Source organism: Bombina bombina, chromosome 7, assembly GCF_027579735.1.
Source record: "Bombina bombina isolate aBomBom1 chromosome 7, aBomBom1.pri, whole genome shotgun sequence".
NCBI lineage: Eukaryota > Metazoa > Chordata > Amphibia > Anura > Bombinatoridae > Bombina > Bombina bombina.
Window position 1 is genome coordinate 46112449 of NC_069505.1, and position 24386 is coordinate 46136834.

General features: G+C 38.6%; 1 protein-coding gene across 1 annotated transcript in view; it reads left to right on the top strand.

Annotated features, from left to right (window-relative positions):
* Positions 1-1363: 1363 nt before the first annotated feature.
* The window catches only part of BAD (BCL2 associated agonist of cell death), a 170194-nt gene continuing 147171 nt past the window's right edge, over positions 1364-24386 (top strand). Inside the window, exons 1-3 of the mRNA XM_053720070.1 lie at positions 1364-1576; positions 10838-10988; positions 12945-13117. Of these exons, the coding sequence (XP_053576045.1) occupies positions 10838-10988; positions 12945-13117 (324 nt within the window). The 5' untranslated portion in view covers positions 1364-1576. The remainder of the gene's footprint in view (positions 1577-10837; positions 10989-12944; positions 13118-24386) is intronic.

The window sequence follows — 24386 nt, forward strand, 5'->3', positions numbered from 1 at the left end:
TTAAAACTACATTCTCTTTCTGAATCATGAAAGTTTATTTTGGACTAGACTGTCCCTTTAAGTGGACAATAAAATACTGGTTTGTGAGCGGATCCTTTTACAAGTCATTTTTTACCGGTACAGGATACCAGATAGGTACTGCAGGCACAGCGGGTTTGAGGAAGGCTGTCACTGATAAAGTTTAGGGTTTTTACAGTAGGTGTCTTATGGCAATTCGAGTTAGCACGCAAGCAGTGTGTTAGATGTTTTTAAAACTTTTTTTGCTCATTTGACTTCTATGGGGCAGTAGATTAAAGCGCTAGCGATATTGTAATTTTGTTTTTTTGCGCGAGTTGGGTTAGCGTTGGAGAAATAACTTTTTAATTTCAAGTCGTAATACCAGCGCAACCTGAGTTGCACAAAAAGGTTTACCGCTAGCGCAAAAGCGTCTCTATGATAGGCACAAAACATTGACGTTGTGCCTCCACCCAGACACCAACCCAAAATGTACCCTAAGCATCGGAACACCTAGATAGCTCCTACTACACAATACGTAAAGCAGCCTGGATAAGGGTGACCAATTAAAATAAAGGAAAACTAAACAACATGCGAGACTTCATTTTATAAAGCTAGTGTTTATAAACTACGTGTTTTGCCTTACATACCTCCACTCCTTATTGGATGCTGTTTTCCACCACTACCAGCCTTAAGTCACATGTTCCAAATCTTGCACTTTTCCTTGCAAAAAAGGTGAATTGAGCTCTCTCTCGAGTTCTCTTTCTTACTGCTGCACAAGATGCAAGGAGCTGTAGTTCCCAGGTGCAGGGCTAATGAAGGGCTAAGTCATGAGGATTTGTGCAAACCAATTATATATATAAAAATTAGAAGGGAAAAACATTAAAATCAAGCAAAATGAGTAGCTGTAAAAGTAAACATTATTTGTTCACAGTTGTTACTGATCATTGCTCAAGTGCATTAGAATAAGAAAGATACAGGTAAGTTTAGTATTTTGGAGCATTAATATGTAAAAAAACAACAACAAATCCTACAATTCTTTTTCAAAATATAGGCTGTTTTTTGTAAGAAAAATATGTCAATCACACACATATATATATATAATGTTTCATTCAGTTTTTCTTCATAGTTCAGTTAATTTCTTCAAAATGTATTCCACACCTATTAGTCACTGTCCCCCTCACACTGCACAAAGTAAAACATATTTAGTCAGATATGTAAGTCACGTGTGAACTTGTACGAGGACAACATAAGCAAGATCTTGTTACCATAGCAACAGACTGCAAAGTCTAGCTTAGAAAAAGACCAGACACGATTTGATGACGTTTTCGCAGCTGATTGGTCGAAAGTGTGACGGTTTTGACGGGATACTAGTGGAGGGGCGGTTCAAATCCCGGAAGGAAAGGGGAAAGGTAAACAAATTCTAAGCGAGCGGCATGACAGAGGCTGCTTTATAGCGAGACTTATACCGGGCAGGTAGATAAACCGCTGGAGAGGAAGGTATAGAAAATAGTGGGAAATACTTCGGAGTGCTGAGAGTAGGATCTGCTGGGCAAAGAGGCGACCGCACACTGGAGGAAAGGTAAATACCGGGAGAACGGCAAAACTTGTGTGTGAAAGGGGGTGTCTGGAAAGTGAGGAGCGAACGGAAGGGGGAAGAAAGGGAAAAGCTTGGGGTGCAAGGGGAAGAAAGGGAAAAGCTTGGGGTGCAAGGGGAAGAAAGGGAAAAAGCTTGGGGTGCAAGGGGGAAGAAAGGGAAAAGCTTGGAGTTCAAGAGACAGGGGAAAGCTTGGGGTGAAAGAGACAAGGGAAAGCTTGGGGTGAAAGAGACGAGGGAAAGCTTGGGGTGCAAGAGACAGGGGAAAGCTCGGGGTGCAAGAGACAGGGGAAAAGGCTTGGGGTGCAAGAGAGGGGAAAAGGCTTGGGGTGCAAGACAGGGGAAAGCTTGAGGTGCAAGAGGCGGGGAAAAGGCTTGGGGTGCAAGAGACAGGGGAAAGGCTTGGGGTGCAAGAGACAGGGGAAAGGCTTGGGGTGCAAGAGACAGGGGAAAGGCTTGGGGTGCAAGAAGACAGGGGAAAGGCTTGGGGTGCAAGAAGATGGGAAAGCTTGGGGTGCAAGAGACAGGGGAAAGCTTGGGGTGCAAGAGACAGGGGAAAGCTTGGGGTGCAACAGACAGGGGAAAGCTTGGGGTGCAAGAGACAGGGGAAAGCTTGGGGTGAAAGAGACAGGGGAAAGCTTGAGGTGCAAGAGGCGGGGAAAAGGCTTGGGGTGCAAGAGACAGGGGAAAGGCTTGGGGTGCAAGAGACAGGGGAAAGGCTTGGGGTGCAAGAGACAGGGGAAAGGCTTGGGGTGCAAGAAGACAGGGGAAAGGCTTGGGGTGCAAGAAGACGGGAAAGCTTGGGGTGCAAGAGACAGGGGAAAGCTTGGGGTGCAAGAGACAGGGGAAAGCTTGGGGTGCAAGAGACAGGGAAAGGTTTGGGGTGCAAGCAACAGAAAGGGCTAAGGCTTGGGGTGCAAGAGACAGGGCTAAGGCTTGGGGTGCAAGAGACAGGGCTAAGGCTTGGGGTGCAAGAGACAGGGCTAAGGCTTGGGGTGCAAGAGACAGGGCTAAGGCTTGGGGTGCAAGAGACAGGGCTAAGGCTTGGGGTGCAAGAGACAGGGCTAAGGCTTGGGGTGCAAGAGACAGGGCTAAGGCTTGGGGTGCAAGAGACAGGGCTAAGGCTTGGGGTGCAAGAGACAGGGCTAAGGCTTGGGGTGCAAGAGACAGGGCTAAGGCTTGGGGTGCAAGAGACAGGGCTAAGGCTTGGGGTGCAAGAGACAGGGCTAAGGCTTGGGGTGCAAGAGACAGGGCTAAGGCTTGGGGTGCAAGAGACAGGGCTAAGGCTTGGGGTGCAAGAGACAGGGCTAAGGCTTGGGGTGCAAGAGGCGGGGAAAAGGCTTGGGGTGCAAGAGGCAGGGGAAAGGCATGGGGTGCAAGAGGCAGGGGAAAGGTTTGGGGCGCAAGAGACGGGGGAAAGGTTTGGGGCGCAAGAGACGGGGGAAAGGCTTGGGGTGCAAGAGACGGGGGAAATCTTAAAGGGACATTAAACTGCTTTGTACAACTACAGTAGCAGGGTTACTACTCACCATGATATAGTTCGTCTTCATGTTACCTGCAGCTCTATTTTGTTCTTTTAACTCATTACAGAAGCCAGTTGGTAAAACTCTGCATCTTTATATGTGCGCCACCATCTTGGTGAATGTGTATTGTTGCATCATGTGACAGAATCAGTGCACTCTCACTATATAAGACAGATGAGTTACATTTTTGCAGTGTTTTTGCAGTTTAAAAGTTACATAACAAATAAAAAAAAACCTTATGTGAATTGTAGCTACTGACAAATATGTAGAGCTACTGCTTTGTATTGTGCATCTAAACTGAAGTGCACAATACAGCCTGTCAAGAAGCCAACAGTTACTGATCTATGGATGTGTCACAAGGTACAAGAATACTCCAAGATGGGGATTCCCTGTGTGAAGATGCAGAACTTTACTGACCAGCACCTTTGAAGGGTTAAAATAAAATAATAGCTTTGAAGATAGCTACATGCATAAGAGGAAAATTAATATCGTGGTGAGTAGCAACAATGTCACTGCATTTCTATTCAGCAGTTTAATGTCCCTTTAAGGTGTAGGGGCAAGAATTGGAAAAGCTTTGAGTGCAAGGGGCAGGAAAGTGAGGTAAAGCATAATGGAGGTTGGAGAAAAACAGAAAGTGATGAAATTGGATTGGGAAAAAGTTTGGGATGCAAAGGTCAAGGAATGGAAAAACCTTGAGTGTGAAGGGCTGGAAAATGAGGAAAGAAAAAGCTTGACATGGGAAATGCTTGGGGTAGGAAATGGAAAGGCTTTGGCTAGAAGGGTAATGGGAAACTTTTAGAAGCAAGAAACAAACAAACTTGGGTGGGATAGTGCAGGGACATGGAGGAAAAAATTTAATGGGTGGTGTAGGGAGAAGACTGTCAGTAGACAATGGGGCTTCTATTGGGACATACAAATGGAGAGGAGTGGGGAAAACTGAGGTTGAGGGGGAATAAAGAATAGTAGTAGGAAAGGAGAAAAATGGGTGAGAAGAAAAGTGGTGTTTGAGTCAAATCTAGAAATATAAAAAGGGGGAAACAAAGGGTGTTAAGGAGGAAAGGGTAAACTGAGGATGAAAATAGGGAAATCGGGCTAGATAAGGAAAACTGTGTAAGGGGGATCATGAAAGTGTGAGAAGAAATAAGATGGAGATGGACTTGGTGTTTAAGGGAAAACGGGAAAAGTACAAAACTGTGGGGTTTTGTCGAGAACCATAAAGAGGAGAGGAAGGAAAATGCTGGGGCTTAAGGGAGAACAGGAAGTTTGGGGAGAAGAAGGAAGAACGTGTGTGTGTGTGTGTGTGTGTGTGGTGTAAGAATTGGAAAATGGCATTCCATCTCCAAACCTTTAAGTTGAGAGACTTGAGATCTTGATGATAGAAGGGGCCTTAAGACAATAGGTAATGTCTTAGAGGAAGAGACCACGGAGAACTGGACACCTGTACCATATCCGCAAACCAGGTTTTGCAAAGCCAAGATGGAGCAATTAGAACTACTGATGAGAACTCTTATTTGATCTGAGCTATCACTGTTGGAGACAGAACAGTTTGATGAAATAAGTAAGCAAGTTGAAATGACCAGGGAGCTTCAAGAGCATCTATAAACTCTGCTTGAAGAACCCTGGATCTTGCAAAATATATGGGAAGTTTGTTATTCAAACAAGAAGCCATCAGGTCTATTTTTGGTAGACCCCATTGATCTACAATCTGGTTGAAGAGATCCAGATGAATTGCATATATTGTAAAGATGATTGTTCTCTGCCTATGTCAAAATTCGGGAAACCTTCATTATTAGTGAATTGCGATTTTTCCCTTGAAATAGGCCAATGCTATGACATTGACTGAATACACAGCTAAGTCTCTTCTTTCAGCAGAGGCCAGGTCCCAATGACCCTGAATATAACATATTATAGGTAACCTTGCCTCCGGAGGAGACCAAACTCCTTGTGCTCTACTGGACCACCATATTGCACCCCAACCTGAGAGACTTGCATCTGTTGTGATTATTGTCCAAGTAGGACAGACATAGAATGCCACCAGATAAATGGATTGGTAATCTATCCACCAGGATAGAGATTGCTTTAATGTGGAATCCAAAAGGATCATTTGAGAAAGCTGAAAGTAATCCTTGCACCATTGATTTAGCATGCAAAGTTGAAGAGGTCTCAAGTTAAACCGTACAAATGTTATGGCAGCTGATGATACATTCATCAGACATAATATATCCATGCATATGTCTACTGTAGGGTTGGAAACTGACTGAAGTCTTGCATCTGTTGTCTCTTAAGAAAGTCTCATTGCTATTGAGTCTATAAAGACTACTAGGAAAGAGAATCTCGTCTAAATATGAGAGATAATTTTTTGTAACAAGGTTTTTCCAGTTTTCTAAGAAACAACAAAAGACTGTTGGTATAATATTGTCCAGGTATAGAACCACAGAAATACCTTGAGTTGTTTTACAGACAAGATAGTCGCCAGGACCTTGTTAAACATTCTGGGAACTGAAGCAAGGTCAAATGGTAGAGCAACAAACTGAAATAGTTTGTCCAGGAAGGCAAACCTAAGGAACTGGAGGAGGTATTTATATAGGAACATGAAGGTAAGCATCCTTCAAATTTATCATGGACATAAATTGCCCCTTCTGAACAAGGGATAGAAAAGTCTCAATTGTTTTCCTTTTGAAAGTAGGAACCCTGAAAAACTTGTCAAGTTTTATAATCCAGAATAGGCTAAAAGTTCCCTTTCTTAGGAACAATAAAAAATTAAGATAAAAACCCTGGCCTTGTTCTGATATAGGAACAGGAACTACCACTGCCATGCGTTCTAGATCCTGAACACATAGAAAAAAGGTTTGTGCCTTTTACATGGTGCTTTGAAACACGAGACGGAAGAAACATTTGGATTGGGGGTCACAACTTCATGCTAACTTGCTTGAGGAGGAAGGATTTTTTGACCATGTTCCAATTGGGATTGGATTTTCAGGAGGATCTGGAAGAAACTTGTTTTTGAAAGAGGACAGCTTTTGCTTCCTAGATTGAGCGAAAAGAACGTAAAGTTTGAATCACTCTGTGTTCTTTCCCTTGGACTTCTTATCCTGAGGGAGGAAAGCTCCCCTTTCTCCAGTCACAGTAGAGTTTATTACATCTAGACCATGCCCAAACAAAAGGAAAAGATAAAAGTCTAGGTTTTAAAAACCATGTCAGCTAACCATGACTTGAGCCACAAAACTATTCTGGTCAAACAAATAAAGCCATGTTTTTGGAATTTTATGTCAACAGCAGCATCACATCAGCATGGTGTTGAAATCTTTATTTATATAATCTTCTGAGATCTTATCAGAAAGAGTGCCATACCAAAGAGAAAAGGCTGCTGCAAAACAAGTAATACTAATTGCTGGCTTGAACATGTTACGTTCCTGTAAAAATACTCTTCTGTCAAGTGACTTTATTTTTCTAACTAAAGGGGCTTTAAATATTTATTATCCTCTAAAGAATAGTAGTGTGTTCTGTTATAGGTCCCAAAAGTTCTGCAGTTGAAACCAGAAGGGGAAACATCCTCTTGATCGCTGAGAATGGAATAAAAAGACCAGTCTTAGACCACTCTTTGGAAATTTTCTCAGTAATCCTGAAGTAACCTCAAGCTTTGACAGAAAGTTTGAAAATCAAATCCAATTTTATGATGGGTTTTTCCTCTGAATGCCTTCAGATTTGTATTGCTTAGGTACATAAAAAAACAAACAACAAAAAACCTTTTAATAGAGCGCTAAGAAGTTCAAGCTTGAACATCAAAAATGGGAGGATTCTGTATCTTAATCAGCAACTAACTCTTGATCATCTGAAACAACTTCACCTTCAGAAGACGGATCTGAGGTGATAGAATCTGAACCTTAAAGAAACTGTCTAGCTGATCTGACCCTTAGAGAAAACAACTGAAGGTTCTTTGTCAGAGACTCTTGCGCTTACTTGGAGAAGGCATAGCCGCCAACATCTCTGAAACAGTTGAGCGCACAACATTTTTAAATCCTGGAGAAAATTCTGAAGAGCTCTATTGTACAAACAAAGGAAGGATAGATTCCTTTAGAGGCAAGAACAGCTGGTTAACGTGCATAACGCGATCCTTACAAGAGTTGAAAATCTGAGGTGGAAGTAACAGACATAAGCTTGCAAAATATACTCAAGTTTAAGAAAACAAGTGGATCTGCCTACTAAAGTATAAACATAAAAGAATTGGGGACAGTTCCAGAATGCATAAGAAAGCAAGTGGCATTGGCCATTGTTACATAGAGTAAGCATTGGAAGTTCTGAGAGAGAAAAATGCAGCCATATTTTAGTGCAGTGGAAAGTAAGTTAACTTTTACACTGCCAAATAAAATCCTATGCTTAAAGGGACATAATACTCATATGCTAAATCACTTGAAACTGATGCAGTATAACTGTAAAAAGCTGACAGGAAAATATCACCTGAGCATCTCTATGTAAAAAAAGAAAGATGTTTTACCTCACAATCTCCTCAGCTCAGCAGAGTAAGTTCTGTGTAAAAAGTTATACTCAGCTGCTGCACAGCTGCAGGTAAAAAAAATGAAGAAATGAACAGCAGCCAATCGGCATCAATAGTGCTGAGGTCATGAACTCTTTTACTGTGATCTCATGAGATTTGACTTAACTCTCATGAAATTTCATAGTAAGCTGAATAGGGAAATAATATGAGAATGCACGAGCCTCATCCCCTAAGCTGTCCCAGGACAGACACACTAAAATGCTGCTTAGAAATCCTTTACAATGGGATGTGGCTACTGAGGAACTTTTGAGGTAAAATATCTTTCTTTTTTACATAGAGATGTTCAGGAGATATTTTCTAGTCAGCTTTTTACAGCTATGCTGCATCACTTTCAGATGTTTAAATATTTTGGTATTATGGCCCTTTAAAACTACATAAAGGTACATGAGGCGTACTAACCCGAGTCGGCAGCGCTGGGGGGAAATATCTAATATGAAGCTAGTTGTAGCGTTCGGATCAGTTACACTGGGATGATTAACAGTGAAGATAGAGGAAGGAAAGACGGTGATTAATTCTGAGAACACATTGTAATGAGGACTAAGGTTCATATGGATAATACAAATTTGGGAAGAAGTGATTGCTACAGGGGCAGGGGAGAAAACGGCAGTTCGGTATTTTATTATTATTATTATTATTATGAAGAAGCATGTGAGAATGGGGATACAAAACTTGAATGTGGGGCTTTAGTTCAGTAAAAAGCTACTGCCTCTGACCTCAATACATAATCTTAAAGGGACGTTCCAGCCAAAATTTAGAATCCACATGGATGAATTTCAGTTTTGAATAGGAGCATTTTTGTAATATACATGTGTTAGCAAGAATGCTTCTAATAAAAGCTATAGCCCTTTTTTTAAAAGTGAGTTTAAGTATGCTCCGTGCATCAGCATTTTAAACACAGCATTTGCTTAGACAGCCGTAGGTGCTTGTACCATCAGGTAATGACTTGTTAATTGCATGATACAAGCCCCACTGGCTCTATGAGCAGCTGCAGTATTGATTATGCTGGTGCACTGGAATATCTAGCTATGCTTTACAATTATATGCAGAGAAAAATGTTAAAGGGACACAAAAGTAACATTAAATGTTCATGATTCAGATAGAGCAGCAATTTTAAACAACTTTCCAATTTACTTCCATTAACAAAATGTGCACAGTCTTTTTATATTTACACTTTTTGAGTCACCAGCTCCTACTGAGCATCTGCAAGAATTCCCAGCATATACGTATATGCATTTGTGATTGGCTGATGGCTGTCACATGGTACAAGGGGAGTGGAAATATACATAACTGAGATTTGTCAGAAAAAAATCTATTGCTCGTTTGAATTTCAGACTAAGGGGCCGAATTATCATTGTGCGAGCGGACATGATCCGATATTGCGGATCATGTCTGCTGCACATCGATAAATGCCGACAGCATACTCTGCCGGCAATTATCATTGTACCAGCAGTTCTTGTGAACTGCTGGTGCAATGCCGCCCCCTGCAGATTGGCTGCTAGCAGGGGGTGTCAATCAACCGATCGTATTCGATTGGGTTGATTTCTGGCGATGTCTGTCCGATGCATCAGAGCAGGTGGACAGATTATGGAGCAGAGGTCTTTAGACCGCTGCTTCATAACTTGTGTTTCTGAGGAGCCTGAAGCCTCTCCAGAAACACGGGGCATCAAGCTCCATACAGAGCTTGATAAATATCCCCCTAAGTGCCTATTGCATTGTCTTTTTATCATGCATTTGTTTTTTATGCAAATCTACTGCACTTGTGCCAGTACATGTATATTGCAAATAAGTTTCTATTCAAAGATGCAATTCATCTATGTGCATTTAAATTTTCACTGGAATGTTACTTCAAAGGGACATGACACCCAAAATGTTACTTTTGATTCAGAGAGGGCATGCATTTTTAAACAACTTTCCAATTTATTTCTATTATCAAATTAGCTTCATTCTCTTTTAATTCTTTATTGAAGTAGCATCAGTGCTCTACTGAGAGCTAACTAAATACATCAGTAAGCCAATGACCAGTGGCAAATATTTGCAGCCACCAATCAGCAGCTAGCTCCCAGCTCCTGAGCCTACCTAGGTATACTTTTCTACAGAGGATACCTAGAGAACAAAACAAATTAGTTAATAAACTCAAAAGTTGTTTAAAATCTTATGCTCTATCTGAATCATGAAAGACAAATTTGGGGTTTTATGTCCCTTTTTAATAAAATACAATTCAATGGAGACCTGAAACTCAAGCATATAAAACAGTGCTATTTACATATTTTTGTTTGCATGTATACACGTATCCCTCTCACGGTTATATATATATATATATATATATATATATATATATATATATATATATATGTATATGTATTGCTCCCGCTTCCAGACCAGAGCGGGATCGAGCTACATTCGATATTAATAGCGCGATTGGGCACGCTGTGACTAGACAGCGTGCCCGCGATGCGCTTAGCAGAATAAATCAGACCCGCTCAGTAGAGCCAGGAGTGGCGTTCTGTTTTCTTTGCTAAATATCTATCTAACAATTTGCTTTAGAAACCTAGCGCTAAGCTAATGTTAGAAAATTCTGCACTTTGTGCAGAATTATATAACATTATTTGCTAGGTTTACTGGCCCTTTAATTTTGGAGGAAAGGAGATTTAATCTCCTGCAATGGAAACATTTTTTTCACTGTAAGAGCAATAAAATTGTGGAACTCGTTACCAAAGGAGGTAGTGAATGCCAATACCCTAGATACATTTAAAAATTATTTGGATACATTTTTGTCTAGAAACAAAATTCATGGATATGATTGCTAGTATTAAATGGGTCACCTTTTAGTGGGATTATTTAATCTTAACCAGAGCTTTTTGTAATTATTTTAGATTTGTATAGGTTGAACTCGATGGATTTCTGTCTTTTTTTCAACCTCATCTACTATGTTACATCCCATAAATATAAGACTAAAAGGCACAATAACATCATTTTGTAAAAATACAATTTTTTTAATACATATCAAAGTTCTGCTTGAGGCAAGGGCTAACATTTTGAGATGGAAATTGGAGAGTGCTGCTTGAAGAAAAGTAATACGGAGAAAGGGGTACATTTGAGTGATGTTGGATGTGACAATAGGAAGTTTTAATACTGTTTTAATCTCATTTAATGGTTTGTTTTGTACAGATGACCGCATCTTCCCCACCCTCTATGTTTTGCATAGAGGATTTTGACACTAATAAAGAGGGTGCAGCTTTACCTCGCACAGATCCACCTTGTGCAGATGGCGTATCAGGGCACCAGGCTCGGAGCTCCCCCAACATACGGAGACAGAGAGGTAATGTGTCATTTAATTTATAGTCACTTTACACCCTGTTCCACAATTATCTTTATTGCACATGGTCACAATCCATAACATTTCCAACTTCCTTTATTTATGTGAGATAGGTTCAGCCTCTCACTTCATAGACAAAACAAGAAATTAGACCACATACCTTTGTGACCCTATTTTATGCTTAGTCTGAAAATTTATATAAAATATACACACTCTAGTGACCTATTTATAACTGTCTCTAATTGGCCACAGCAGAGAAGGTAACCTAAGTTACAACATGGCAGCTCCTATTGTTTTATAGACACTAAAGCTTTACATTTATTAACTTCTTAATATAAGGGGAGTCCACGGCATCATTCCTTATTGTTGGGAAATACTGAACCTGGCCACCAGGAGGAGGCAAAGACACCCCAGCCAAAGGCTTAAATACCTCTCCCACTTCCCTCATCCCCCAGTCATTCTTTGCCTTTCGTCACAGGATGGATATCCCTGGCATAAGGTTATGGTTGCCAGGATCCTATTGTTTCTCCAGGATGGACTGGAGAAGGGTCTTTCTACCAGTTCCCTAAGGAGACAGATTTAGGCCCTGTCATTTTTGTTACATAAGAGGCTCTCTGAGCTTCCAGATGTACAGTCCTTTGTTAAGGCTCTGATTAGGATCAGGCCTGTGTTCAGATCTAAAGCTTTTACTTGGAGCCTGAATCTTGTTCTTAAGGTTTTACAACAGGCTCTGTTTGAGCCTATGCATGAATTTAATATTAAATTGTTGTCTTGGAAGGTTCTTTCTCTACTGGCTATCGCTTAGGCGTGCCGAGTTTCTGAGATTGCAGCTTTGCAATGTGAGCCTTCTTATCTGGTGTTCCATTCGGATAAAGTTGTCCTACGTACTAAGTTAGGTTTTTTTCCTAAGGTCTTGTTGTCAGACCGCAACATCAATCAAGAGATTGTGGTTCCTTCCTTGTGTCCTAATCCTTCTTCTTTGAAGGAATGTTTCCTGCATAATTTGTATGTGGTTGACGCCTTGAAGTTATATCTTCAGACTACTAAGAATTTTAGACAAACTTCTTCCTTGTTTGTTGCCTGTTCTGGGAAGCGTAAGGGTCAGAAGGTCTCTTCGACTTCCCTATCTTTTTGGTTAAGGAGTGTTATCCGCTTAGCTTATGAGACAGCGGGACATAAACCTCCTCAGAGGATTACGGCTCATTCTACTAGAGCAGTGACTTTCTCTTGGGCCTTTAAGAACGAGGCCTCTATGGATCAGATTTGTAATGCGGCTACCTGGTCCTCCTTACATACTTTTTCTAAATTTTACAAGTTTGATTTTTTTGTTTGGGCTGAAGCAGCTTTCGGGAGACAGGTTTTGCAGGCTGTGGTGCCCTCAAATTTGGGTCCATCTCTCTTTTTGTCTCTCCCGTTATCATTCAGTGTCCTCTAGAGCTTGGGTATAAGTTTCCCAACAGTAAGGAATGATGCAGTGGATGCTCCTTATATTAAGGAAAACATAAATTATGCTTACCAGATAATTTAATTTCCTTCTGTATAAGGAGAGTCCACGGCCCCCGCATGTGTTCTCCGATGGGCGGCCCTGTAAATGATATTTTTCTTCTGGCACCTTTTTATACCCTGATATTTCTCCTACTGTGCCTTGTTCCCTCGGCAGAATGACTGGGGGAAGTGGGAGAGGTATTTAAGCCTTTGGCTGAGGTGTCTTTGCCTCCTCCTGGTGGCCATGTTCAGTATTTCCCAACAGTAAGGAATGATGCCGTGGACTCTCCTTATACATAAGGAAATTAATTATCTGGTAAGCATATTTTTTGTTTTTATCAATATTTAAACAGCTAATGAAACTTTAAAAAATAATATACATATTCTCAGACTGATCTTTTCTTTGAATGTATCATTCTATCTAGCATTTATTTAGCTTTTAATATCCCTTTTAATGTAGCATTTCTCCCGTAGTGAAGGAGCCTCGCTCTCGTACTGAGTCCCACTCGGATACCACAGAAAGTGACACACTGGGGGATCTCGCCTTCCGGTCTCGCTCCCTCTCCGCTCCTTCCTCTCTTATGGTTGCCACTCGTTATGGGCGCGAGCTGAGGCGTATGAGTGATGAATTTGACATGACCTTTAAGGTAACATATCCTGTGCCAAAAGCACACAAGGCCCCACATCTACTTGTCCTATTAAACATATTGTAAACCCTACAACATACAATATTTAACTGGATAACTCTTTAAAGGGACAGTTTACCCTAAATTTGTTTCTAGTTTCATTTGTTTCCAGTGATCCATTTTACCTGCTGGTGTGTATTACATTGTTTACAGATAACTCCTTTACCTTTATATCTGAATTTTTAAATAGATGATTTGCATGTAGTATCACTACCTATACTAAAAGTATCTATACTTAAAGGGATACTAACCCCAATTTTTTTTCTTTAATGATTCAGATAGAGTATACAATTTTTAGTAACTTTCTAATTCACTCCTATTATCAATTTTTTTTTGTTCTCATGTTATCTTGATATGAAAAAGCAGTAATAAAAGGTTAGGAGCCGGCCCATTTTTAGTTCAGCACCTGGGTAGCGCTTGCTGATTGGTTTGCTACATTTAGCCACAAATCAGCAAGTGCTACCCAGGTGCTGAACAAAAAATGGGACGGTTTTAAAGCTTACAGTACTGCTTTTTTCAAATCAAGATAGCATGAGAACAAAAAGAAATTGATTAAAGGAGTAAATTAGAAAGTTGCTTAAAAGCTAATGCTCTATCTGAATCATGAAAGAAAAAAATTGGGTTTAGTTTCCCCTTAACGGGATAGAAAGGTCAAATATTAAATGTGCTTAAATGCATTTATATTTTATATAGAAGCATTTTTGTAATATACTTCCATCAGCTAAAATACTTTGGGTAAAAGTTATTACTGTATTTCAGCTGCATGCGCACATATCCTGTGAGGGCCCGTTCACCAGTATTCGCATATCATGCATGCTCAGAGAGGTGGCGGTGGTGTGTATTGCTTCTGAAGACGTAATTTGTGTCATACAAGCTACTGCTGATCCTCTGAGCAGGTATGGTGTTTAAATACCAGAGCATGGGTCCTCACAGGATCTGTGCGTATGCCACAAAAAAACAGTAATAAGTTTTATTAGAAGCATTTTTGCAAAGTATATTGCAAAAATACCTCTATTGCACATTGAAATACACCCATGCACAATTTGCACAATAATTTTTTACCTTTCTTCTGTGTAGACATAGCCAGCAGAAGAAAATACACTCCCAGTGGGAGGTAGGAAAGATAAGCAATAACATGTTAATTTTCAATTGCTCTCTCTGAGAGTCTGATAATCAAAAACTCACCGCCATGGAGAGAAATCACACAAGACCTTATATTGTAATATAGAAGTCTCTCCTTCACATAAAGAAATGCATAGTGAGATAAAAAATCTCTTAAAGGGATAGGAAAGTCAAAAATGTGCTTTGTTCTCTTGGTATCCCTTGTTGAAAAAGAATATGCATATATCCTACACTAGTGGGAGGTAGCTGCTGATTGGTTACTGCACACATTTGTCTCTTGTGATTGGCTAACTAGATGAGTTCAGCTTCCTGCCAGTAGTGCAATGCTGTTCCTTCAGCAAAGGATAACAAGAGAATGAAGCAAATTTGATAATAGAATTTAATTTTAAATGTTTTTAAAATTATATATTGTATCCAAACCATGAATGAAAATTCTGGGGTTTCCTGACCCTGTAAGGTAAAGTTTGTATTTGTAAAATTCTTTGATGGACCTCCCCATACTGATAAGACTTTTTTTAGATCATCTCCACTGAGAGGAGATCTTTAGAGCATTGATCCCTAATTATTAGGCTTTGGTATACTGACAGAGATAATATAAATAAGCATATGTGTGTGAACAGAAAGGGATAAAGTAAGATCTGATTTCTCTGGAAGCTCAACCCATTTTTAATGGGTTGTGGTTTCAAAGAACAAAACCAGCTATATCATTTACAAAAATAAACCAAAAGAAGCAATGTCTCATACATGTTATACTGCAGCTGGTGTAACAAGTCACTGGAAGCACATTAAGGGAAAAACAATTAGAGTTAACTGTCCCTTTAAAGGGACACTAAACCCAAATTTTTCATTAATGATTCAGATAGAGCAGCAATTTTAAGCAACTTTCTAATTTACTCCTATTATCAATGTTTCTTTGTTTTCTTGCTATCTTTATTTAAAAAGCAGGAATGAAAAGCTAAAGAGCCAGCCCATTTTTGGTTGAGCACCTGGGTTATGCTTGCTTATTGGTTTGCTAAATGTAACCACCAATAAACAACTGCTATCCATGGTTCTGAACCTAAAATGGGCTGGCTCCTAAGCTTTAAATTCCTAATTTTTAAATAAAGATAGCAAGAGAACGAATAAAAATTGATAATAGGAGTAAATTAGAAAGTTGTTTAAAATTGCTGCTCTATCTGAATCACGAAACAATTTTTTTGGGTTAAGTGTCCTTTAAGTTTGTAGCTAATGTGTCAGTAAGTATAAGTATACAAGCCCATAAGTGAGTGTATCTTTGTTATACCGACACACACAACCCGTGATAGAGCTGCCGCACATCCTGTTGTTTTTGTTATTATTTATTTGTATAGTCCTGCAAAATTCCGTAGCCCAGGTTCTTGCCTGCAAATCGTTGCTGTCTGCTCGTGTGTGCTGTTCTTATGCAGCTACTGCACATGCGCCAGATGTCTGCACAGCAAACGGAAACGGAGTGAACGGAGCTCACTTCTGTTATAAGCAGTGATGTGGTCAGTAGCCACAATACAGTGAAAGCATAGCAGAGCCTGAATGTTATCAGAGCAAATTGATCTTGTTTGCTGCAACTGTTTTTCAATTCTCAAACTCCACCAACCACTTTTCTTATTTGGAGGAGACGACCGGGCTTACCACTATCATTGTGTTAACAAAATCTTATTTTTGTGTGTGGCTTCAACAGAAATAATAACAAACTGAACATTATGTACAGATTTGTGGCAGGGTTAGGCTTCTGAAGCTACTGTGCTCTTACAGTTTTCAGGACTGGAAAATACACAATTTTCAGAGTTAAAGGGACAGTCAACACCAGAATTTGTATTGTTTAAAAAGATCGATAATCCCTTTATTGCCCATTCCTCAGTTTTGCATAACCAACACAGTTATAATTATACACGTTTTACCTCTGTGATTACCTTGTATCTAAGCATCTGCTGACTGCCCCCTTATTTCAGTGCTTTTGACAGACATGCAGTTTAGCCAATCAGTGCAGACTCCTAGGTAACTTCACGTGCATGAGCTCAGTGTTATCTATATGACACACATGAAATAACGCCCTCTAGTGGTGAAAAACTGTCAAATGCAGAGGCAGCCTTCAAGGTCTAATAAATTAGCATATGAACCTCCAAGGTTTAGCTTTCAACTAAAAATACCAAGAGAACAAAGCAAAATTTATGATAAAAGTAAACTGAAAAGTTGTTTAAAATTGAATGCCCTATCTGAATCATGAAAGTTTAATTTGGACTTGACTGTCCCTTTAAATTGCATGAAATAAGGAGAAAATAAATAATGATAGTATATTGCAAAGTTGTTTCACTGTATAATTAAAGGGACATGAAACCCAGTTATTTTCTTTTTTGATTCAGATAATACAATTTTAAACATCTTTCGAATTAAATCTACTATAAAATTTGCTTTGTTCACTTTTGATGAAGGAATCAGAAGCTAGCTCTTAATAGTGCATTGCTGCTCCTGAGCCTACCTACGTATGCTTTTCAACAAAGGATACCAAGAGAATAAAGACGGTTTGATAATGGATGTGAATTGGAAAGCTGTTTAAATGGCCATAATAGCTAAAAAAATGATGTGATCCAATTTGTTACAGCATTTTATTTAATAGGCCCTGGGCTACTGTACTGAGCGGAAACCGCCGCTGATCTAATCGCACGACTTAGATATGTAGCTACCTCTGACGACTGGACCAGTGGCCATTTTGCAGGGGTTAAAGAGTAGCGCAGGGTCAATAGTGTTAAAATGACATACTTTTACAAATTAGAGAGTGTTGTTTTTTTGAATATTCTGGCCCTTTAAAATTGTTTGTTCTAGCTGAACCATGAAAGAAACATTTGGGGTTTCATGTTCAGTGTTCTCCACAGTAAACTTTGCGAACCGGGTGTCATTATGAACTAGCCAGACGGGGGGCAGTTTAATAGTTTCTAATACTATAACATTTTCTGCTATCCAAAGCACAAAGTAATTGCATAATTTAACGTGCATTTACTTAATGATATTCTGTTCTATAAAAAATTAAACATTTTAATATTGGCTAATTTATAACGTAATATTGGCTAAAATTTTAGTTGGGTGGTCAATAAAATCAGCCGGATGGTTCATCCATCAAAAAGGTCCTGGGGAAGAACACTGATTTGTCTCTTTTTTTTATGAAATAATTTTTCTTTATTCAAAAATAAGTATAAAATAAAATAAAACATTGCACATTCGTACATAAAATATTACTTATATTCGACAAGTTGTTACGTTCATAATTTGAGTCACCAATATTTCCCAATTCACTTTTGGTCTTAGCATCACCCTAGCAAGCAATAAAACCATATCTCTGACTTTATGTTCCTACTTCTCTGATTTCCCTTCTTGTTTGCTCATAAAACCATTATGTAAGGTTCCCATTCTCCTATAAATGTACTTTGTCTAAAATCTTTGCCGTTAGTTCAGTTCTAAGATAGTGGTATTCTAGTTTACGTAACACATATGTGTAGGAAGGAGGAGCCGATTTCTATACTTAGTCTCGTTACACTAATGTCTATTTTTTTTAAGCATTTTTATATTATAATCTCATGTTTGTGTTCCCTTTATTTATAAAGCCATAGCCATATAGATTGTAGCCTATAGCAGTCTCTTTAATAGTATAATATACAACTTGTATTTCATGTCTTACTATCGCTTTATTGTTCGGTTAGACTTTGGCAGAGCACCAGGTGTTGAACTAACACATTTGCCTTTATTGATCTCAATCTGCTTAAGTGGATGAGCTCAGTATTTCAAACCACCTTTTTAAAGGGAAATATTAAATGCACGGCAGCACATTTCATTTGTGACCAGAAGCATCTTTGCAATAGATTTCCTCTAAATAAATCATACATTTTGTGAATATTATATACTTTATTTTCTCTCATTAAAGGGACAGTCTAGTCAAAATTAAACTTTTATGATTCAGATAGAGCAGCAATTTTAAGCAACTTTCTAATTTACTCCTATTATCAAATGTTCTTTGTTCTTTTGGTATCTTTCTTTGAAAAAGCAGGAATGTAAGCTTAGGAGCCGGACTATTTTTGGTTTAGCACCTGGGTCTCATCAGGCTTTTCAAGAATTGAATCTCTGGACTGTTCTTGATTTGTAAAACCTTTTTAATTCAGCTATTAAAATGCCAGTGTTAAAGGATTTAATTTTTTTTATATTGTACAGGTATATAGACCTTTTACAGTATATTCTTTAATTTAAAATATCTGCCACGTGTATAAAATAAATACTTCAATGTCCCTTTGTAGCAAATGTATATGTGTGTGTGTATATATATATATATATACTGTAATTATAATTAAAAAAAAAAATTCTGTCTATGTGGCATTTAATTTCAGATGCTTTTTGACATTTGATTAACAATTTTAGGCTTTTGAATTTAATTCATATGTATAAAACATATCTATCTGAAAATTTTCATAAGCCCAGGACAAGTAAGAAATTACAATTGACAATTTAAAAAAAAAAAAAATTGTGTTTCTTTCATACTGGCTGTGAAATTCCACGATCCATTACTCCTGGGAATTTCTCTTCCCTGCCCCTAGGAGGAGACAAAGATTCCCAAACCTCACAGGTACCTCAGTCTTCACTTTGCCTCCACTGAAGGTGGTTGAAGACTGAAGATGTGCATGTGATTATTCAGAGAGAGAGGTTATCAGTCTATATTCTCAGAGTACAGTGTTTGTCAGAGGGATGTATATGGGGTATGGTGTGTGGCTTCTTTTTCACTTCATGGGAAATCTGTTACAGAGCCTCCATAATTGGTCACAGGGACTTGTTTTTTGCTTCCTCCTATAGATCTACAATATAGTCTTATTACCTAACCTCTGCTGATATGTTTTAGCACTGGTTTGGCTGCCTACTGGCTGTTTGCTGGTGGACGAGTGTCTATTGTAAGTATTTTATAAAATTTAGACACTCTTTAGACACACTTGTTATGGGCATTTATTGTGTATGTGTGTGTGTGTATATATAATTTTTTATTTTATTTTAAAGGACCAGTAAATGCAGTAGATTTGCATAATCAACAAATGCATGATAAAGATAATTTAATAGCACTTAGTCTAAACTTTAAATGAGCAGTAGTTTTTTTTTTTCTGACAAATTTCAAAGATGTCTACTTCCACTCCTCCTGTATCATGTAACAGCCATCAGCACTTTTTGCACATGCTCATTAGGAGCTGGTGACTCAAAAAGTGTAAATATAAAAATACTGTGCACATTTTGTTAATGGAAGTAAATTGGAAAGCTGTTTAAAATTGCTGCTCTATCTGAATCATGAAAGTTGTGTCATTTTTTTAATGCGTTTAAATTTTGGGCATCAGCCTTTGGGTCTACGCCCGTCGAGATAGCACACGTCAGTTTAATGCTTTATTGGAACAGGGAGTGTCTGCTTAGACCTGTTACTTTTTTTCACGCTTCAGCTGGATTGCACATGTATGTCTTCAGCTATGCACACATCGGGTTTTGTCGAAGCTTTTTTTTTTGCATGCGTTCTTTCAATCTACTGAGCGTTATCTGGACTTTGGATGGGAAGTTTTCATGTCTCCTGCTTTTTTTTTTTTTGCAGTACGGCTTAGCACGTATTATACCTGTAGATTTTTTTAATGCTACTTTAGGAGGGAGTAAGTTATTTCCACTCCTCAAGAGTTTTTAAAAAAAATTTTTTATGGGGTTTTAGTGTCGATTGCTTTGCTTAGTCAATGCAATAATGTCGCTGTCTGATTCTATCCCTAAATTTACCTTAGAAGCCGAGTTTCCTGAACACCTTCCTACCATTATTAAGTGTGTTTATTTTAAAAATGCTGAGGACTCTTCACCAGCTAATTTATGTGACTCATGTTTAAAAATGTTAATACTTTATCCTAATGCTGCTTCTATGGGCATTACTGCTCCTTCTGTCTGTTCATTACAGGATAATGCTATTTTACACAGTGTGAAAAATTACATCAAAGCTGCTATTTCTGAAGAGCTGGCTGCTCTCTCTCCTTCAAGCAACTGTTAAAGCTCATTTCAGATTTTACCTTCCACTAGTACTGTCTCCTGATGTCAGGGATGCTGTTATATCTTCAAAAGGGGAAGTTTCAACTGTTAATGAGGAGTCTTTCTCTGTGTAACGTGATGCTTCCTCTCTTTTGTTTAGATTTAAACATATTCATTCTCTTTTGAAGAGGTTTTACTTAATTTAGGGGTTATGTTTTCTGAGGCTAAGCCTTGTATTCATTTAAATTCAGTTTGTTATTCTCCCTGATAGCGCTGCACGATTAATCGTGGATGCGGTTTTAAACCACGATTAATTGCTGAGGTTTTAAAACCGCGAGAGTATGCAATTTAAAAAAAAAAAAATCCTCAGATTGTCCTGAAAACGGAGACGGAGAGGGAGGATGAGTGGCAGACCAGTGTGCGGCTGTGGGCGAACCTGAGAATGCCTGCAAAACGGCCATTTTAGAAGAGATTGAAGAGTGTGTGAGTCATCTGGGAGTAGTGGGGGGTGGTCAAGCAGTGGTGTGGCGATGGGACAGCTCAAAGTTGTGAGCAATAAAGTTAGTATTGTACAAATACTTTATAGTGCCTTACTGACTTTTTTTTTTTTTTTTTAACTTCTTTTGTGGTTTGTATTTTTATGCTCCAAGAGTGCATTGGACATTGAGAAACATGTACAGTAAGATTATGTAGTGTACTGTTAAATAAAGGGACTTTATACTATCTATGTAACCACAGCACAGGTAGCACTAACTAATTTTAGTTTAACTATTTTGTCGTTTGTATTTTTATGCTCCAAGAGTGTATTGGACATTGAGAAACATGTACAGTAAGATTCTGTAGTGTTAAATAAACATTTTATTGAAAAATAAAGGTGTTATAGTAATTTTTAATAAAATCGTGATTAAATCGCAATCACGTTTTTTTTTTTTTTTACACCCATATCGCCCAGCCCTACTCCCTGAGGTTTTTTTGTATTCCTGATGCTGTTTCTGACATGGTTTATAGGGAATGATCTAGGCCAGGTAATTCATTTAATCCTTTTGCAAGGCTTAAAAGTTATATCATTTACCTGCTGCTAATGATAAACTGTGGAAAACTGTTCCTATGGTTGTTGGGGCCATTTCTTCTCTTAAAGGGCCATAATACCCAAATGTTTAAACACTTGAAAGTGATGCAGCATAGCTGTAAAAAGCTGATTAGAAAATATCACCTGAACATCTCTATGTAAAAAAGAAAGATATTTTACCTCAAAATTTCCTCAGTAGCCACCTCCCATTGTAAAGGATTTCTAAGCAGCATATTAGTATGTCTGTCCTGGGACATCTGAAGGGATGAGCATCGTGCACTCTCATATTATTTCACCAATCAGGTAAAGGAAGCTTACTATGAAATCTCATGAGAGTTAAGTCAAATCTCATGAGATCACAGTAAGAGTTCATGACCTCAGCACTGCTGATGCTGATTGGCTGCTGTTCATTTCTTCATTTTTTTTTATTTTTTTACCTGCAGCTGGGAGCAGCTGAGTATAACTTTTTACACAGAACTAACTCTACTGAGCTGAGGAGATTGTGAGGTAAAATATCTTCCTTTTTTACATAGAGATGCTCAGGTGATATTTTCCTGTCAGCTTTTTACAGTTATACTGCATCAGTTTCAAGTGATTTAGCATATGAGTATTATGTCCCTTTAATAAAAATTCTATTTTCCTTGTTAAGATGGTTCTTCTTATTTAGTCTTTTAGATAGGAGGTTGTATTCCTTGTTTAGGAGGGCTTATTTGTAAGCAAGTTATATTTACAGTAATGTCTTTTGCTCATATGGTTGTTGCTCGTTCCCTTGGTTATTTAGTCTTTCTGGGCAGATATTGTATGTTTCTGCCAATAAGATTTTGAAAACTTCTTTATGTTTAAAAATACAATGTTTTCTAGTTTCTTTTGTGATGTCTTTTTTGTCATCAATTTATGCTAGGGTATGTCTTTAGCTGTTCTTTATATGAACACATTATAACTAGAAGCTTGGTCTGCTCACGTGATTTTTATTTCCAGACTTAATTCTTTCTTAACAATGAAGTTTTTATTTCTGATTTGGTTTTCCATTATTTTTCTGGTGTTTGGGTGTTAAGGATCTTTTTCCTCAGGACTAGAAGTCCTGGAGTGTTTTTAATGCTTAGAATTCCTTTTCTTTAGAACATGGCTTATATATCTCCACCCAGTACCAGTGTTCCTCTGGTTCCGTCCGGAAATAATTGAATAGTATTTGTTTTGCTTCAGTTTGCGCACTTATCCCTCTGCTTGTAAGGCTGCTAAGCCAATTACCAGGACAATTTTATAGGGTCTGAAGAATGTCAGGATCAGTTCACAGTAATTTTTCTGGAACAAGGTGAGCAGTTTTATTATCATTTTCTCCCGTCCAAGTCTGTAATAAAGATTCATTCCTTGGTCTAGATACTCTGGTAGGGGGTAGGTTATTTTTCAGGAATCTTGTTTTTAGTCTGCTCTAGTTCCTTGGGTGGTTGTTATAGTCCCAAGGATATTTTATAGGTTTCGGATCAAGGCCTCCCAAGGGAAGGTATTTTCTGTACTATGTTCCTAGAATCCCTGGTAGTCTCAGGTAGATTGGGACTCCAATATATGGGGCCGATTTTATCATGGTGCGAATGCAGAAGACCGCTGTTCCTTAACTTGTCCGCCACCTCTAAGGTGGCGGATAGCAATCATCCCGATCAGATACGATCAGGATGATTGACACCCCCTGCTAGCGGCCGGTTGGCCGCAAATGTGCAGAGGGCGGCATTGCACAAACATTTCACACGAAATGCTTGTGCAAGCGATGTCGGGCTACAGCGAATCCTGTCCGCCCGACATTTGATATATCGGCCTCTATGTGGTGTTCCAAGAAGTAGGGAGAATTTAGGATCTTTTCTGACCTAGAATCTTTGAACACATTTCTTTAGATCCTACTCATGAAATGGAAACTCTTAGACTATTCTGTGAGGTCAGTTATGTTTTGAAAATGTTTTATTTTTATGTTCTTATTTCTAGGAACATATTTGGTTTATGAGATTTACTTGCAGTTTGTTGCTTTTTTCCGTTTGGTCTGGCTACAGTTCTCAGAATATTTTCCATAGTTTTGGTTACCCTCTTATATGTAATCAGTTTTCAGGGTATTGCTGTATTTAAAAGCCAGGATGATATCTTGGTCCAAACAGTATTCTTCTTTTCATTCTGTTGTTTCTTTAACAAAAGAGGAAAAAGGAATGCTGAGTCTTTGAAGTAGATGAAATGAAGTTTTATTTAGGAGCAGGCTTATCATCAGACACTTGGTAAGCTCCTATTTCTTTAACAACATTGGGAGAAAAAAAAAAGATTTTCCAATCAAACAGTCTTTTGGTTCCTCAGATAAAGGTTTTCTTTTCTGGGGCTTAGACGGTTGGGGTTTTGCTTGTTAGATCCTTTCCTGCACTTGCTCTTTGCATGGAGATGTCAGGTCTTTTGTTTGTGGCCTTGGTTGTTTTTCTGCGTGCTCACCTTTTTAGGAGTTTTCTTTACCCATCTATCCTTTACAATGATTCAGGGTTCTGATTCTGTTGTCTCTGAGGATTTGTTTGCTTCTCAGAACAAGTCTGTTTTATGTCTTAGTGGCTGAATCTTTAGCTCTTTATGCTGGAGGCTTTTTTGTTTGTGCTTCTTGATCTGTATTCTTACAGATACAATGGATGGGGGGCCGTCTGGAGGTCTCAGAAGGGCACAAGGAGTTTGGTCTCCTCCGTAGGAGAGGTTACCTATTATTATTTTTAACTCCATGCATTATTCAGGGCCTTTCAGGTTTGACCTCTTGAAGAGAATCTTTTCTCTGTTTTCAGATTGGACTATGTTACATTTTTAGATTATGTCTGTCAACAGGGGGGAATTTACAGTTCCCCACTTAAGGGAACTTTGTGTCGGGTAGATCATGTGATTTTGAAATACCATTTCAATTTTCTTATCTAATTTGTTTAGTTGTCTTGGTATCCCTTGTTGAAAAGGATACCTAGGTAGGCTCATGAGTTGCTGATTGGTGGCTGCTCATATATGCCT